Raw genomic sequence first — 20,530 nt, forward strand, 5'->3', positions numbered from 1 at the left:
CATGATCAGTAACAATATTTAAACCCCAACGGTCATGTCCTTTATCTAACCCCTTAATCTTATGTTAATATATGAAAGCTGATAACGAAACCACAAATCTTGAGAGAAACGAAATACTTCCTTAAAGAGCTATACTCCATTCTCCTAAAATTACACTTACCACCAGAATTATGGGTTAATTTATCGACAGATAATTTGCCGGTTAGATTTCCACAATTTTGCACAATGACTATTCACATTAATGCAAAAATACACTTATTCCTTTGCAGTTTTGAATGAAAAATTATAATTTAACTTTGCCACACTCTATTATTCATATGGGAATATGTAGCAAATACTTCCTCCTTATTTCCATGGTAGCGTCCCTTTAAACCTCCATACAACTACTCCAGCATTAGATGTGAACCTATCTATGTTACACCTTATGTTTGCTATCAAAGTGATTAAGCTGGTTTTAATGTTCAATGATTCACCAAATCTGAATAAACAGTCTGATTCAAAAAAAGTCACATGAATAAGTTTCCATTTTTACATTTCCTGAGACGCTATTCAAATGAGTTAAATTCAATAAATAATTTTTTAGGTTTCGCCACGTTGCAAAATACACAAAATACTTTGCAACATAAGAATCTTAATCTGATGGTTTCATATTTTCATACCTTGATACTGTCTACTATTTAAACAATAAATTAATTGAACTATTCCTCAGTCAGTCATTAATTCATAATCTGGTCATCAACTGAACTATAGTAGTATTAAATGTTATTTTTGAATATTACACAAAACTATCCTGAACTTGATTTTTCAGACATTCCTAACAAATTATTTGATATTCCCTTAGAGCAAAAAAGAAAAAAAAATTAAAAAATTTGACCTGAAAGACCGCAGTGGATGCAAATTCTGCAAGTGCAACAGTTTCGTCATTTAAATACCCTTGAAAGGTATCAATTCAACCTTGGAAATATGACAGCAATGGCCGCTAGTTTCCGTCTCACGTATACCTGTATTGATATTATGGGTTGGTCTTCAATATAAACTACTAGCCCTCAATAGATAACCTCACATTGAGATATGGGAGAAAATTCTTATTTTACATAGCAACATAGGGTGACGCGGCAGATAACAGCGTCATGTCCTAGCTTTTATCTCGATCTTCAATTCCTCGTACTAATATCTTCCAATAGGAATCACTCGTTTAGAGATAAGAGTTTGAATTCGTACCAAGCCGAGACACAACCAACATTAGTGTACAATCTATATTTGACACAAATCTATCTCTATCTTACATAACTTTATTTAAATAAGACCGACATTCCTTAGCAACCAATATATAAATTCGAAAAGGTTAAATATAGGTTAAACCCATATATGGTGTGCGTGTATCATTTTAGTCTTAATCTATTAATTATAGGATTTATAAACCTTTTGGTCAATATATTAAACTCATAAATAAATATAGTCAGATATTAATTAGAAATTAATCGCATGCATTCATTTATCGTATTAATCTAATCAAAACCATTTTGTTTGTTTGAGAAGTGATATGGCGGGGTGATATGGAGTATTAATATTCATTGTTTGTGTAAAATTAGCTGAATCCTTAACACGTATGACCTCCTTGCCTCTGTATGTAAAGTTCATTAACAGGTTATTAATATGGCGAATTAGTGAATTGACCTACATTTGCCCTTAGATGCTGATTGAACTTAAATTCCGCACAAAGAACCACATGGATTCACGCTTAACAAAAACGAAATGAAATGAAATGCAACTGGGTTTAACGTCCTACTGTTCTGCTCCAATTAGGAGAATGAAGACGGCTTATAAAAAAAAATATAATATTTGTATATGTATATATAGAGTTTTGGACTAATTTTGCACTGATTCAGCGTTTTAAACGGTATCTTAATTAGGCCGTCGGCACCTAAAAACACTAGAGTTAGAATCTCCTTCATGTATTTTAAAGCCCGAAAAATGCACCAAATGGGCTATTAAATATGGTCATATGCCATGAAATGTGCTATGAGGTAAAGTTTGCCTGCACAGTCACAATTCAGTTTTCAGCTGCATTTGTGCCTCAAATTCCAAGTGTCACAGGTTCTGGACAATACTTTGGGGTTGTTTGTGCCATCTTATCGACTACACACTTTTATCTTGCCCCAAGTGCTGACATCTCAAAAATAGGCTAGAAAAACCAGGAGAACTTTCTCTGCCAAAAACAGCAGGATCGAACCTGGTACATCCTGGTTCATACGACACATGGCTCCCCTACTTCACAACCCAGAACAAAACTTCCTCTATTTATGTAATGGTATAACAAATTTGAGAGAGAGAGATGGGGATTAAGGTCCACTCGACACAAACTTAGGTCATTTTGGGACAGATTTTATGATACAGCGCAAACATGCTAACCATTAGGCCATCCACCCCCCTCCAAACAAATCTTATAACGTGTACAGGTACCAAATATTCTTATCTAGGCCTAAGAGAAATTAGAGAGAGAAATTGACTGAATGATGATACCAATAAAACACTTACTAATTGTCCAGCCACTGAGCGCCAATGTTGACATTCTGCTCGTAATCTTTGAACATCTTGTCGCAATCCATTGACTTCATGTTGTAATCTAATAGAGTCTCCCAAATCCTGATCGTCTTCATGAAAACCACCTGAAAGAGATAAAAGATATTTTACAAATTACCCCAAAAATATATCATCTTCATCTTATTCAAATTTAAACTAGAGAAATATACCATTTTCTGTACACAGGAGTTCTTAAATTTTGTGAAGGTACAACACCAATGATTATTGAAACTATTGGTGCAATAATTCGGTCTCCAATTAATATTACATATGAAGAGCCCCAGGGAAGAACGATCTAAGTCACTTTTTCAACGAACCCCAGTTAATGGCGCCACCTGGTAGCAAATTGTATAAGCTTTCTGTGGAACAATCAATTTCAGGTAAAAACGATCGAAGTCACATCGAACCAAGACCCTTCTGAAATGGCCTCCCGGACCAATACAAGTCTATTGTATTTATTTGACCTTAATTTGGCTGAAAAGTGGAAGTCAGTTGTTGTACTGGTAATTATGATTCGTATTAACCATCATTTCGTAGTTGTAATTAAACCCACTCGTTGTACTGTTCGCGTCCAAAAGTCTGTTTTGCCTTTTATGCGAAAAGACAAAAATGTGACTTAGATCGTTCTTCCCCTGGACTCTTCATATTAGATAAGTTGCTTTGATGTACTACAGGGCTGGAATGAGAATTCAATTCTGTTTGATATATGTCTCCATGACTATACGTCGTGTATAAATTAAACAAACCAATCTGATTGCCTGTTTCTAAATCCTGTTTAAATATATCTATTCACCACAAAGTAATTTACTTTTATAAGATGATCCTAGCACCAATGTTTAAACCTTATTTATGCACTATAAAGTCAGGCATGTTTATAAAAGGTGGAAGGTGGTAAAATCACTGACTAAATTTTCTACATTTATATAGTCTTTAACTTGAAAGGATTGATCCATTTTAGTTTGTTGGAGGAGAACACCAAATGATTCTGTATGGCCCTGCGGGGTGTCAAAAACAAAGAATGAGGGAGGGGAGAGATACACACACACATAATCCGTCCAAACCACCACTACAAATTGTATTTAGTACAATGTAATATACATTTATACATTCACCATAAGTTGCAAATATATGACAAGAAATACATGTAGAGATTTGAATGCGTCACCTATATCTTTATTTAACTTTAAATGATTTAGCAAAAATACAAATAATCACCTGTAGAACAATATGTTGAAATATCATTTTTAAAAAAAAATCAATTGATTTGTTTTAATGTGCAGCACGTGCCACTGACATTATTACACTACAGAACAATATGGAGATCAAATTACAATTATAATGGCTAACTAAATAACCACAATAAATTCACAAAAAGCAATTACCTGGATTTCTACTTGGAAACCACAATTTATAATCTCTCCAAACGTTCAACTAGGTTTTCACATTGATTAAATAATAAAGAGATAAATCTGAGCCTTAAAATAATACCTGCATATACCTTTAACAATATACCGGTATGAAGCACATGTACATGTGACTTTGAAAGCCCACTATCATTGGTTCATCAGTACATACCAAAATATCTAAGTTAGCGTGGCTTAGTCGATTTGAATGAAGATCACACCTTACTGAATTTCAAATATAAAAAACCTTTTTTCTAGGAAATCGAACATCCTGTGTGGTTATGCAATGTTTAACTAGCATGAGTCATGAAATGACAACTGGAATTTAGGGGAATTATATTAAATTAAATAACAGGAGTTGTATTGGATTGGAATTAATCTAATTCAATACAGATTTTCTGTTTGGTATAAATGGCTATAAAATCTGTTACTTGTGACCCATATCAATTTAGACCTAATGCTTGTATAGAAAACACTCAGGTTAGACGTCTGTTAAAGCAGGAAGATGTAATAATGAAAAGGACTATTTTATGAATGGTCAGGTCACATGATTGTAATATAATAGGCCACCAAGTTGAGGTGGTGCATACAAACGAACTATCCACCAGGATCCATTCTATGCTTTCAAACCCATTAATATATGGTGTATATTGTAAGGTTACATTAACTTAAGGTTTAATATTAATACAGGACTACTATACAACCTATAGAAAAAATGTTTAATATGACAGTATTTATTCAAACTAGTTTCTATACTCTACCTTAACCATTAATATATAAAATATTATCAGCTTACTTATTACTAGAGCAACGCCTACAGCAAATTTTTTATTATTGAAATGATCTAATTTAGTGGAAACTATCAATGGCAATCTATTTTAAATTTTATTTTCAATTTTATGATGAATCAATGCATCAAATCGGAAAGAAAATGTCACAAATGTACATGTACATGCAAAACTACACCAAGCTAAAAAAAGACAGTGTTTTCATTATTTCCGAGTTAATTAAATCTGACTTGAAAATGTATCTGTTTGAATTATATCATATAGACACTGGTGTATTATGCATCATGAGCATGCTTTGTGGATTTAGGGCTTTATAAAAGGACATATTATTACATAACTTCACAAGCAACAAACTTGAAAAGAGTGTACACAAAAAATATAAAGGTTTAATACAGGATGTGTTTTGGGAGGTAGTCCTTCATCCACTGAATTAGTTTGTTGATATGATTAATGCCCTTTATAAGTTAGTTTTAGGAAAATCATAAGTAATGAAATGAAATGAGGTTTGGTCTGCTCTGACTGGGCTAATGAAGATGGGATAATCTTAACAGCTTTTGCAGCCATTACTCTATTAAAGCCTGTTATACATTCAAGGGGCATCTATTGTCCAATATTATTAATAACCATATTTATGAGTTATATTTGTTATACAACCACTGAACTCACAAGCTTTAATTTATAAAAAAAATCATGACTATAGAAATTACACTGGCACAGCTCAAGTTTGTGCATACTGGGAAAAAACATAACCAGTATTTCGTGTATCCTTCTACTTTCCTGACAAAAACCTTTTTACTGGGCAGTGACCCCCCCCCCCCCCACTATCTATCGTCCGGTATGCTACTGCAAACTGTAAGATAAAGATAATACTGAACACGCATAAATTTGTAATCCAGTCGAGTTGATGATTGGTTATTGGTTACTAACAAATGGTTTGATAATGCAACTCGTAAAGCAATTAGGTACAAATTACTATATAAATAATTAGTCATGTTAACTTCCAAGACAAATGGGAAGTGGCTTCAGGTCCTTCATGAAGAATAAGCACACTGTGTCTCATAACTAGAATAGTAATTTTAGTTTTATGACACTTGATTTGTAATTTGATGTACATTGCCATTGTTATTTACTTTTCTCACCTCAAGACTATAGGTAAAGATGATAGAGAGACCACAGTGGATTTGAAATAAAAACTTATCATGACATACAACTTAACACACTTGAAGGTAACCTACATTAAATTGATGCTTTCATTCACCCTAGAGGTTAACTAAATAATTACTATGCTGACAGGACAATTTGGTGTGTATCTTATGAAATCCAATACCCTTGTACACCACAACTTTTCTATGCCCTAGACTGTGTAATACTGATTAAAGTGGAACCCTATCATCTAAAAGGTAAAGAAGACCAGGTATAATTTATATAGGGCCAGAATAAAGTGTTGAATTCGACTGACAGACAACCCATAGCTCTATAGGCCTATAATTAATTTTTTTATTTTGGTGGAGTAACTTAAACTTCTTTTTTTTACTAATAATCTAACAACTCAAAACAAAATTGATTTCATTCAAATGTTAAATGTAAACTTAACTATTTTCACTTATATGTAATATCATTTTCAAAACCACCTAAAATTCACCAAAATGCCAAAAATCCAAGTACCAATACTGACCAAGTTAGAGTAACACATTTTGCACAAGAGTTGCATGAACTCTATGAAAACTAAAATAAAATCCAAATGATTTATAAATTTGAACATCTATACATGAATTGGTAGATATATTATAAAATGTTTTCCTACAAGCTAATTAAAACATGTACAATTTAGTTGTGATTTTTCAAATTCAACAAAATGGAAAATTACTTATATTCATGGCGACGGTCTCTGGTAGTAATCGGTATCCTATCCGAGTCAATCGCCATGAATATTGCATTGAAAATATTGTAGTTCATACATAAAACATTTCTGGATATCAATGGTCTAACATTAATTATTGTCACAAGATAATCAATTATTGAATAATATAAAATTAAAACCAATGAGTTAGAAATAGAAAATGTTACCTCTAACTCGTGGTTAAGTAGACAGCAGCTTACTAACCCTCCAAATGGCAAACAGTGAATCGAGATAAGATTAAACCAATATGTTGGACTTTGAACTTGATGTGGTGATAAGATACGCATGTAGTCAGGGCGGGATTTGTGGAGGGGTGAGTCGAAGATAGCAAAGTTAAATATGATTGGAGACACTGACTGCTCGTTGCACCAATCGTCCTAGCATATCCTTTAAATATACCATACATTATCCATTGTATGATTTGTTATATGTCAACAGAATTTGATTAATCACTAAGCAAACATAAGACTGTATGTTTGCTTAAATCGTGCTCTGATAGTATATTTAGCAAGTAAGGGTTGGGTCATCTTATTAGATTCTCTTTCATGTACAGATAACTGGCCACCATTACACTATTAATACAAACATTTTACAGTTACTATCGTCGTACGATTTCTACACTAACCACTAAAAATTACATTCTATTTTAAATCCCCATATTTTGCATCCAAATAATCTTTAAAAATCCTTCAATCATCATTTTAAGATCAATTTGAGGTACGCCAAAGGTAATCATTTCTTGAGAATATCTTTCCCGCGTCCAATTCACCAACATGACATGGTGTTAGGGGACACTTAATAGAATATACATTTCTAAATGTTGACTGAATCCATAATTATAAAGCTAAACTGTGTCAGACACTTCTAAATGAACATTTATCATCTGGGCATTAAATTCCTAAACTTAACCATATCGTATCTTTAAGTATAATATCCGCTCAAAATATCTATCCAAACATTTTCAAGTGCCATATATATCCCTACCTGATATCACTGCTTTGCTAAAATTTCATTAGCTAGATAAAAGTCACTTACACAATTTTCTGAATATCCTCCATTCTTTCTTTCGCAATTCTTAAAAGTACAGCGCTAGTGGAAAATTATAAATCACTCTACTAAGTCAATATTAAGCAATGCAAGGAACAATGTCGAGTAGAGTGGGGGGTGTGTCTTATTATATCAATACCTGTATAGTGACTGCTGGTGTTAACATAACATTTTCATGTGTATACACCATCTAGTGCTCAGAAATACGGTTTAACAACCATCAGACTACTATACACAAACTAGGTCATTTCAGGACAAACTTATGGTTCCATTTTATCTGAATAATTCGCTTGTGAATAGGTGAATAGGGGAGGAAACTGGAGGACCCAGAGAAAACTCACGAGGTTGGACAGGCGACTATTTAACACTCATAGTTTTAACAAAACATTTTCTCATTTATATTTATATTGAATACTTTCAGGGATAGTTTAGTGAAATAACAATTAACTGTAAACAGTAGTATTTAATTAAAATGATTTACTAGGGTTACCTATGATTTACAATACAATTACCAGTATGGTATTTCACACAAACGGTGGGGATGGGGGGTGGAGTGATATTGACCCAACACCCTGTGATTTTTTTCTTAAGATTAATATTACCGGTTTCCCCAATAGAACTCTAAGTATGTAATAAATGGATTATTTGAATTCAAGGAAAGTTTAAAACTATTCCCTAGAGACATGATCAAGTCCACATTTCTACCTCACTTTCACAACATTCCAAGTATATCCAGAATGGCAATATAGAAGTATTTCCTACATATGAATTTCATATAACAACAAAGATAAGACCACAAAACGTGTCCAGAATTTACAATTTGTAATTTCTGAAAATCAATAGGATTCTTCCTTATATTATAATGAACAATCCACACAAAAAATTGCATTGAGAACGCTGAACAATATATCACATTCAGACAATTTCATAAATTTGAAATGAAATGGGATTTAATGTCCTACTCCAACAGGGCGAATGAAGACGGGCACACGCCATACATTGTGCTATGAGGGAAATTTTACCTGGACAGTGGCGCTACAACCTACTCTTATATCAAATTCCAACTGCAAAGGGATCTTTACGTGCATGCCAATGTGTACATGGGACCTTGGCTCTTCGTCCCATCCAAACAACTAGACAACTGTCCTGGTCAGGTCCTCCTTCCTGCACCACTGACAAGGTGAAACCACACCATAAAATCCCAATGAACTCATAAATTTGAATATAAGATGGGAAATAACTCTACATTATGCGATCACAAAAATCTGTGGATGGACATCGACCATTAGAAGAAGGTGGCAACAATATTCATCCACATTAAAAGTTGGCATTTGAAAATGATGCCAATAACTTTTAAGAAATGGTCATACGTCATTTAGAAAGTGAAAGTTCTTATAATATTTAAATGAATGGCATAATATATCAATTATTTATAAAATACACAATAATAGATTATAATGTATCGATTACCACTGACTATTATTCATATCAGACGACATATTGGGAAATATTAACTAAGCAACAGATGTTCACTGAAAAATCTATCAGATTTTAAATATCATAGTTCTCTATAGCTAATCAGTAATGTTGCTATAAATCATCAAAAAAAAAAAACATTATTAAAGAGACATTATGCTACGAAATTTTGCAATGCAGCAAACTATAGGAGAAGTGTGGTGGCTCAGTGATTAAGGTGCTGACTTGCTATCCAGGAGAAAGTTGGCCGCGAAAGTTCCTCATGATTCTCCAAAATGGTTTCCACTTGTCAAATGTTCTGGCCAATGATGAAACTTTTTTTTTTATACAATAGAAACAGGCCAGCCATCTTGCATCACTGACGAAGGGAAATCATGCTGAAAAACCCATTGCAGATACTGAGCCAGAGTCTTACTCATTGAGCCACAGTGGCTCCATGCTGAAAAAAATGAAATGGGGTCCTACTGTTCTGCTCCGACTGGGCTAATGAAGACGGGCATACGCCATACAGTGTGCTATGAGGGAAATTTTGCCCGGACAGCGGCACTACAGCCTACTCTTATATCGAATTCCAACTCCCAGGAGAGCGTTTACGTGTATGCCAATGTGAACGCAGGACCCCAGTTGTTCGTCCCATCCAAACGTCTATCCATACTGAAAGCAGTATATGTACATTTATTTAAATGAGTGGTCATGAAGTTAAAAAATATTTTGATTCTTAGATAAGATGTGTGTACTGGTATATGTAATTCTTTTTCCAACCTGCAGATTAATTCTTGTTCGATATTTTGGCTCATTTTTCTAAGAGGTACATGTAATGCTTGTTAAGCATTTGTGAGAAATTTTAGTATGATGGATGGAAAGTAAATAAATAAAAAAGAAATTTGATAATATCACCTATAGATTATGAATGACATTGGAACCTATAGCCCATGGAGGTCAGAGAATAATTTGTGTCTTATACATCTTGGTACATGGACCTAGTATAATGTCTCTTTAACCTCAGATACCAAACTGAAGTTTCTTGGTTATACAGTGTGTCTCTCAAACAATTATTCGAAAAGAAAAATATAATAGTGATAATTTTATGACACATCCGCACCATAATTCATCGGAATACATAATACATAATATAACATACAATCGATTTATTATTTGATACAGAATTAACTTATTCCACCAGTTACTTTAAAATATAGGAAATAGATATTGATAACATGATAGAATGATAAATATTAGCTTCGTCAGCAAGCTTTAAGAGAGGTGTCAAAGGCTCAAAATTTGAGTTGTCAATGGGAAATAGAATTTAAGCAATTTTTAGAACAAAATGTGCTCAAAACTGAAAAATATTTTCAAAGGCTTTGCTCTCAAAACCCCAAAGAATTCTTCTCCAATAGGATACTTCTACCAATAGCTAGGGATAGAATTGGAAATAATTTAAACAACAAAACAGGTTACAAAATATTGCCCACCATCTCAATATTTGTTATCTGTGTCATCGAAAGAACAGGAATAGATTACTTTTACAAATAAAAATGAACTAATAAAACATTAAGACAAGTGCTGAATAAGTTTATAATTTTTCCTGAATTAATCAGGATGTGAGATAGGAATACATTCTTAATAGGATGGCAATATTCCTAAAAGAGGTGATGATTGATCAAAACTTTATCTTAATACATGTTGTACGTGACAAGGAGTAGGGTCGCCTGTTCAACCTCGTGGGTTTTCTCCGGGTCCTCCCACTACTAAAGACATCTATGCGGCACAAGTGAATTATTGAAATAAAAATGAACCATGCATTAGTCCTGAAATGACCTACTTTGTGTCGAGTGGGAGAGTCTCTCTCTCTCTCTCTCTCTCTCTCATTTCTTTTCTTATATTTATGCATATTAATTTGCAGAAGAATCAGTCATTTCCTTATCAGACAAAATACATACTCTATAACCCTATCTATAATCCAGTATTTAAGACAGGAAACAGATTTAAACCCTGGTAAATTATCATGTAAAAAGATTAATAAATCGAATCACTTTAAAGGAACTAATTCTGTATTCTTTGGCACCCAGTAATGGACACAAATGGGTGACAACACATATAATAATGTAATATGAATGTATATAAACTGATTTACATTCAATCGGTTCTGTTTTTATTATAATTTCTAATCAGTTATGTTCGGCGATAAACACAAAGAAGAGTCTAAATTGAATGGTAGTATTCTTCTCTGGGATATGCTTAGCCTCGTTTACCGAGTCGCTTCACTACATATGGTGCTCGAAGGCAATTCTGGTTTGCGATTCCTGTACCATAATGTGTTTCAGCGACCATTTATAACAAGGCACTTGAAAGAACGAGGCTAGATATATTCCACCAGTTGAGTCATATGAAACGGTTACACCATTCTTTTCTGGAGAGCATGCGCAATAAATACTATCGGAGTAGACTGGAATAACCAGGTGCTAGAGGTTGCCATTCGATTGAAAATTCTGGCGTATTTCGCCGAACATAACTGATTTGAAATTAAAGTAAAAACAGAAGTGATTGAATGTAAATCAGTTTATATACATTCATATTACATCTTTATTTGCATTATCATTTGTGTGAATTTCTAAGTCCCAAATATTAGTGATTCAGTTCCTTTAAATATATACTGCAGATCTGTGCCTATATAATATAATACATACATACTATAGATTGACACCTATCTATTATAATAAATATATAATGGGTTTCATATATGGGAATCAGTCATGAATGTGATTCACTGTAACCATGAAGAGGGCATCTAAATGCTTTTGACATTGCAATATATATGTTATTGATATAAGTAATGTTTATTGGCTGATAACTCTGTTTTTATTTCATCTTTAATGAGCTCAGGTAAGCAAGATCAGAAAAGAGCATTATCAAATCATATAGCACATTCACAGCAAAACCTAAACATAATCTAAAATAAAACCACCACTTTGAAATTGACTATACATTGTATATGAATTACAACCTTTTCATTATATTATATAAACCTGCAGTGGTTCAGTAAGTAAGGTGCAGTATGACTAGCCAGGATGTCCCAGGTTCAATTCCTGTATTAGCAGAGGAAGTTCCTCAGGATTTTCCAGCCTGATGTCCCCTTGTCAGTGGTGCAGGATGGAGGGCCTAGTTGTTTGGATAGGATGAAAGACACAGGTCCTGTCTACATTTTAGTGCATGTAAAAGAACCCTTGATAGTTAGAATTCGATGAAGAGTAGATGCAAATGCTGCTGTACGGGCAAAATCCACATATAGCACACTTCATGACAGTTGGTGCAGAAAAGTAGGATGTTACACTGCACCATTTTTCATTTAAAAAATAAGCTATACTATGTTGTATTTCTGACGTAATTGTTATATTTTATTCATCATGTGGATTAAGTACCAAAGTGAAAGACAGAGAGAGATAGATGGGGTTTAACGTCCAGTCGACACAAACTAGGTCATTTTGGGACTAACATGGTTCAATTTTATTTCAATTATTCTCTTGAGCGTAGGGATCTTTAGCAGTGAGAGGAAACCGGAGGACCCGGAGAAAACCCACGAGGTTGGACAGGCGACCCTACTCCTTGTCACGTACAACCGGGGATTCGAAACCATGCCAATTGACTCAATGGCAGACCGTATGATACAGCGCGTGCTACCTAACCATTCCAACCCCCCGGATTAAGTACCAATCATATCTACATGTTTGTATATAGTGTAGAGTATCATACAATTTTATCGAGAGTGATTTAGATAATTGGGTAAAATGTTTTCTGGGGTCAACAAGGTATATTCTTTGAATGAATATAACTCAATTAATTATGAATGGATTTAAATAAAATTTATGTTTGATGTATCAAAACAAAAAACATTCAAATACCATTTTAATGTGTTCACTTTATGTGTTCTTCAAAATCATGTTTAAACACACACAACAAAAAGATCTACAAAATTTATGAGCAGATCAAATTACATTTGAAAGCTAGATATGAATTACTAAATGTTGTGAGTCTACATTGACTTATGTCAATATATATTTCATGTAGTTGCCTAGCATTACATTTAACATTATGTTCAGACAGTGTTTTTAAGTTTTAAAATGTCATCATCAATAAATCATGTTGAGACATATGTCCTGATTGTATATTTGTGTAGCTAAGTAAAATATAAAATTTATAATGATGAATAGCTTACGTAATTATCAAACTATTTTTCTTGGTATCTAGTGCATGTTAAGACAAAATGATAGGATTTATACATGTAAATGCTTGAATTTGAAATTCAAATTTTTTTAATTTTTTTTTTGTAAACGTAAATATTATATAAATCTTTATTTAATTACTTTATCGGTCTGAAATCATATCAATTTCGATTGTTACAAAATTTGTGACAAAAATCGGTTTCAATTTTAATGACGAAGCAAATTTGAATAGAAGTTCAGAGTCCAAAACTGCTACCGACAGAATATTACACAGTGTTCTTATGATATACATGTATGATAAGTAACATTTGAAATGTGAAAATAATTGAAATACCAGATCTACTGGGAAGGTCGTTTGCGTTGACAAGCAACGCAATATCTTGACATCTGCAAAAAAAGTGCAGTTGATTTATTCTGTTTTATCTGAATTCAGTTATTTTTCTTTACATACACTCATGTTATAAAAAACATTTGCACTATTCATGTTCAATCATGTTTAGAGAGAGAGAGAGAGAGAAATATGGTTTAACATCCATTCGATGTGGAAGGAAACTGGAGGACCTGGAGAAAACCCACGAGGTTGGCCAGGCAACCCTACTCTTTGTCACATACGACTGGTTAATTGAAACCACGCCAATTGACTCAATGATAGACCTTATGATGCTGCATGCACATGCTAACCATTCAACTATTCCCTCCCCCCCCCCCCACCTCCATGTTAAGAGATCTCTACACTAAACAAGATTTGTCCAGATCAAGGGTATTTCAGTACCTTTCTTTCTTAAAATCTTTTTGCTTGGAATATTTCAAGACTGATTGCATTTGCTATTATGATGGCAGTTCAGATAAAAATATCTATAGGGCAGTTTTAATTAGAAATCTCATTAACCATCCCAATGAAAATGAATGATGTTTATATCTATCGTTAACCTCTATAGAAATAAGAAAACTATTTCAAGATGCTGATCGTCATTTGTATTTTTCGGACAATATCTTAGTGTTCTCTGCTTAATCCACACTACAATATACTCCAACTGATTATTTAACATTTAATTAAGAAAACGAGACCAAAATATCAAAATTTTTACCCAATGGCGCTGGCTTGTTCATATCGTCTGAAGAGGGTGCTGAATTTTTTCAATTCATCATATCTTTATAAATACTAAACAGAATTTAACTATTTTTGAACTGTTAATGTTATACTTTTTACACATTCAACTTTAACAACTGTGTAGTTTGCAGCAGACTCAAAATTATCCATATGATGATCAGCAGTTTCAACTAATGTGTTCAATATTTTCTATATGTGGTATACTATATAGTTAGTCATTCAGACAGTTTCAACTCTGTACATCATATTCATATAAAATTACAGGAATGGTGCACAGGGTAGAGGCAAGAATTTATGTTACAATATATTGTTATGCTGTAAATGTAAGATAATTGCAGACCCAGAAAACACATGGAAAGATAGGTTGCCAGGTAACAAAACATACACCCACAGGAGTTGTCGCATACTTTTCCATTTGTCATAAATGAAAACATTTACAACACACTAAAATCTGATTACCAGTAATAACCCATTTGGCTTCTAGTTCTGCACTATTCTAACATTTAGCATACAAAACATTTAATATCAATTACAATAATCATCAGAAATCATTGAAAATCAATAGACTTCTTCATCTCATGGCCTTAAACACTGTGTATAAAGTTGGATATTAACATTAGCCTCTAGTGCGTCCACAAGCAATTGTTGACGCCAGTCTGACGGACAGGGGCGACGACAATGTACAACCACATTTTAACGTGGGCATTTAAAAACTCTAAACACATTGAGAATTGTATACAAAAATCACAATCAGTCCTAACTGTTAGTAAAAAAACGGCAAGAAAAAACAAGAAATTCCACTTGAAGATTTATTGTATACTGTAAAACAAGAAATCCTTGTCAACATTAAACGAGATGATAAGCTTTATATTGAAATGAAATGGGGTTTAATGTCCTACTGTTCTGCTCCTATACTGGGCTAATGAAGACGTGCATACGCCATACAGTGTGCTATGAGGGAAATTTTGCCCGGGCAGCAGCACTATTGCCTACTCTTATATCGAATTCCAACTGCCAAGGGATCTTTTACGTGCATTCCCATGTATACACCGGACCTCGGTTTTTCGTTTCATCCGAAGGACTAGACAGCTGTCCTTGTCAGGCCCTCCGTTCTGCACCACTGACAAGGGAAACCACGTCTGAAAATTGGGATGAACTTTCTCGGCCAATGCAGGGATCGAACACCCGACCTCCAGGCTAGCGAGCCAGTGACTTAACCATCCAGCCACCGTGGCTCCTAATAAGCTTTATAATGACACATTAAATTAAATATTTTGTTCTTTTGTTAGAATACAGAAACAGATGAACCATTTCCTTCAGATTACCAAATGAATGGAGGTTACAGTCATTAAATATATTGTTCTGTGGATTTGGATTTCAAAGTGTATGCGTGGTTCCCCCTTGGTGCAGGATGGGGGAACTGGCAAGGGACAATGTATAGTCATTCGAATGGGACTAAAAAAAACGTGGTCCCATGAAGACATGGTTGGTGTGCACATAAAAGAACCTTTGGCAGTTGGAATATGATATAAGAGTAGGCTGTAGTACCGCTGTCTTGGCAAAATTTCCCTTATAGCACACTGTATGGCGTACATGTATGTCCATCTTAATTAGCCCGGTAGGTGCAGGGCCCTTATTCACGAAAACTTAACTGAGATAAAATCCAAATTTTAGTAATTTGATTGGATAATATTAGATTGATTTTAGTGCTTAGCCAATCAAAATTGAGGTATCTACTAAAATTTGGTTTTTATCTTAAGTTAAAATTTCGTGAATCAGGGCCCAGAACAGTAGGACGTTAAACCACACTTCATTTCATTTTTGTCTAATGCTGATGACTTTGGTAACTATTCATGTTCTTCAGTACTGGAGTTGGTCAAGAACAAATCTCACCTGTTTGTATTCTGGTATTAGATGTTCGATGTGTGGAGCTGGTAATATGAGGTACAGGTGAGTCATGAACTGATAAAGCTGATTTAGCTTGAAAATCTAATAATTCATGTTGTTTCTGTTTTAATTCTTTATTTTCTTTCTGAAAAAAAAATAATCCAACAATTTCATATCAGTAGTTAAGACACCACCATGCAGAGCAGTGCATTCATTAGATGTACTAATATAGAATTGTGATCACAACAAAATATGGCACAAGCTCACTTATTAAGGAAAATTACAGCCATCATAGTTATTTTTTTATAGTCTTTTGATTTCATCTATTTCTAACCATTCATTTCTTCTGTTTTCAAACATACATTTCATCTGTTTCTAAATATGCATTTAATCTGTTTTTAAACACGAATTTCATCTGCATTACATCAACATAACTAACCTCCTTTTCTTCTAGTAATATTCTGTATTCTCTTGATATATTATTTATCTGTATTTCAGCTGACTCAGCCTTTTCTTCTAACTCTCTGTTTACTCTCTTTAACTTTTCATTCTGAAAAATACAAAAATATATCTAAAGGCAAATGTCATTTCTGATGAGAAAGTATTAAAGTTGCAATGGATATTGCAGTGACAGATTGTATTACAGTGATGTGAATATTGAAAAGTTTTGATGGATACTGCAGTAATGTGCCTACTGAGTAGTTTTGATGGATACTGCAGTAATGTGCCTATTGAGTACCGTAGTTTTGGTTGAAACTCAGTGATCTGCCAACTGAGTAGTTTTTACGGATACTGCAGTGATGTACAGACTGAGTAGTTTTGATGGATATTGCAGTGACAACTGAGTAGTTTAGGTGGATACTGCAGTGTGCCAGTGATGTAACAGATGAGTAGCTGCATTAATGTGCCTACTGAGTAGTTTTGATGGATACTGCAGTAATGTGCCTGCTGAGTATTTTTGATGGATACTGCAGTAATGTGCCTATTGAGTACCGTAGTTTTGGTCGATACTCAGTGATCTGCCAACTGAGTAGATTTTATGGATACTGCAGTGATGTACAGACTGAGTAGTTTTGATGGATATTGCAGTGACAACTGAGTAGTTTAGGTGGATACTGCAGTGTGCCAGTGATGTAACCGATGAGTAGCTGAAACAGATATTCCAGTGGCATCACAACTGTTTAGCTATAATTGCAGCTGCAATCGATACTGCAGTGACACAACTACTGAGCAGTTACAATGTATGATCAATATTGCAGTGACATGTGGTAACTTAAGGGTCATAATCCATGTGATCACAATACACTCAATTATATAGGTTTAATCCCTAGGGACAATAACACCATAATGCTTGCATTCTTAAAACGTCAATTGAAAAAGTGGATAAATTTCTAGATTTTGGGGAATCTTCCTTTGGTCTCTTGGAATGAAAAAGAGTCTGTCAGAACTCAACACAGAAGAGTATTCGCCTCAGATTAAAATTGACGGATTTTCTGGCTGATAGATACAAATGACAATAATATGAGGACCTGATGCCCTGATTTACATTCAAGAAATTAAAATTAATTCAATTTATTTTAAACATTTACATCATGCACATACAAATTATATCAAACACATCAAAATTACAACATATGCGATTTAGTGTTTAGTGCATAGTAATATTCATTGATCGGATGCACTTTAAATCAAGATTTTACATGTGTGTGTATTTGAGACACGTGTTGTTTGTATTGTGCCTGAACGCTCCCTATATTTCATTCACTAACTTTTAAACATTTAAATTTTGTAGTTTTCCATGGTAATAGTGGGTATCTAAAACCTATTCATGTTCAATATTTGACTTTCTGAATGTCAATTGCGCATTATCTAATATCTGTTCAAGATATGATAATTAGAAAACGGAACTTTTGTTATTTATACACTGATTAACATAACAAAAGGGTATTACCAGTATTCTGCACAACACATTGAAAAAATGTATAGAATATTAATGAATAGAAATGTGAATCAGTAACAATGACGATTTAAAAGTGATATAAAAGTGATATCAAAAAGGCTTTCTAATTCTGTAATATATTCTTGTCCGATTTGAATGGATTATATCCCTCTCTTTCAATTTCATTTTTTTTTATCTTATAAAATTATTTTTCTCATGATTTCTTAGTACCATCTTCACTATGTTGCATAACTTCTGTATAAGTAAACAAAATTTTGTGAAATGATCAATGCATATTTTTATATGTGGACACTTTAAATTGACATGAAATTTTTTCACGCTCATGAGCCATAGTAACCTATTGCTTTTCAACACATTTTTGATAACAGAAATTGCAGATAATAAATACTGAAAGCTTTCTGGTCACTGTTGGATAACACAAGCCACTCGCTTGAGGTAGCAGTCAAAAACAAGTTTGTCCTTTCATTTTGGACTAGATAATTTCATGTCCTCCTACACAAGATGTTAACAAAACATTCAACACTATTCATTCTGTTTCATGAAAGTTTTTTTTACATTATTAAATCCTAAAGAACATCCTGTTCTAATAATACATACATTAAACATACATTATGCAAGAGCTAAATCTGTCTATTGCAGGTCTTTCTTTAGGCCGGTTAATTAGACATTAATTAACCTTTCCAGACCATAATCAACTCTAGATGGCATCGCTAGTCTGCGATCTTTAGTGGATTATGAGCCGATTTACTGCATAATTCTCCTTCTCGATTTAATGGTTAAATGGATAGTCGAGACTATGCTGTTTATCGTACTAACTTTAGTAATGATGATCTCTAACTCAATATCATCCAAAATCTTCAACATTGAAAACACGATTTATTTGTCAAATTAAATCAACATTCATGTTGTGATCTTACCGGAAAAAGATGGGCTTTTGATATCCAATATTTAAGACAAAATAAACATTTTACCATTGGTACACGAATCGTGTACCATAATGCGCTTCAGCCCCAGTTGTATCAAGAGACTCGAGGGACGAGGCTAGACACATTGCACCAAATCAAACGGCATATGTAGACTGGAATAACCAGACGCTAGAAATTTGCACTCGCTTGAGACTGCTGGCTTATTTCGCCGAACATAACTGATTTGAAATTGGAGTAAAAACGGAAACCATTGAATGTAAATCAGTTTATATACATTCATACTACAGTATTATATGCGTTGGGACCCACTTTTGTCAATTTCTAGGTCTCAAATGTTAGCGATTTAGCTCCTTTAATATTCGGCCATTGCAGTCTTACAATTTGTTTACAAAACAATCAACACTTACCTCTTGTCTAATTGCATTATTTAACGTATCGGCAGTTTGAAGTTTTTCTCTGGCAAGTTGTAACTCTGTGGTAGGATCTGGAAATAGTAAAAGAACAGAATTTTGAATATTTTGCAAATGTTTCTTAACCTGGACTGTTTTTTCCTTTTTCTTTTTAAAAAAATAAAACAATACCAAGTCTGGTATATATACATGTATTTTGCCTTTTTGAGGAAATAAAATTTGTAATGCAGTTAAAATATTTAAATTTTGTGCCATGTAAATTGACAAACATTTATTGCTGGCCAAACATTAACCTAAAGCTCTGCTTTACACAATTTAATTGAAAATTTATGGCTGTACATTTGGTAAGAAACTTGCAAGAAGAGCCAGTCGTAAATGAGAGGTTAGTCTAGCATAGGTAATTTCAGGACTAGCACATGATTCAATTTTATTTCAATAATTTGCTTGAGCGTAGGGGTCTTTAGCATTGGGAGGAAACCGAAGGGCCTGAAGAAAACCCATGAGGTTGCACAGGCAACCCTACTCCTTGTCAATTACAACCAGGGAATAGAAAACACGCCAGTTGACTCAAAGACAGACCTAATGATACAGTGCACACATGCTAACCATTCGGCCATCTAACCCCCTAAGTAGGTTGTAGCGATTTCTTTGAGTGGCATTTAGTAATTGAACCGTATCCCCTTCAAAATATTGACAGAATGAAAATTACTGATTTATTACCAGGTACTGTTTCGACGATGGTACTCTCAGGTAAAAGGTTTACTTGTTATTCCATAATAAATAGTTATTATTATAATGCCTAATCAGGGCTGCTTACAG

At 33.7% G+C, this 20,530-nt stretch overlaps 1 protein-coding gene across 5 annotated transcripts in view; it reads right to left on the bottom strand.

Annotated features, from left to right (window-relative positions):
- LOC126822265 (thyroid receptor-interacting protein 11) overlaps positions 1 to 20,530 on the bottom strand; it is a 61,876-nt gene that overhangs the window by 25,805 nt on the left and 15,541 nt on the right. For all 5 annotated transcript variants that reach the window (XM_050551040.2, XM_050551039.2, XM_050551037.2 and 2 more), the window contains exons 2-5: positions 19,709 to 19,785; positions 16,855 to 16,965; positions 16,422 to 16,560; positions 2,539 to 2,669 (exon numbers count right to left, since the gene is read on the bottom strand). In XM_050551040.2, the coding sequence (XP_050406997.1) occupies positions 2,539 to 2,669; positions 16,422 to 16,560; positions 16,855 to 16,965; positions 19,709 to 19,785 (458 nt within the window). The remainder of the gene's footprint in view (positions 1 to 2,538; positions 2,670 to 16,421; positions 16,561 to 16,854; positions 16,966 to 19,708; positions 19,786 to 20,530) is intronic.

The sequence above is a fragment of the Patella vulgata genome, chromosome 5, assembly GCF_932274485.2.
Source record: "Patella vulgata chromosome 5, xgPatVulg1.2, whole genome shotgun sequence".
Taxonomy (NCBI): domain Eukaryota; kingdom Metazoa; phylum Mollusca; class Gastropoda; family Patellidae; genus Patella; species Patella vulgata.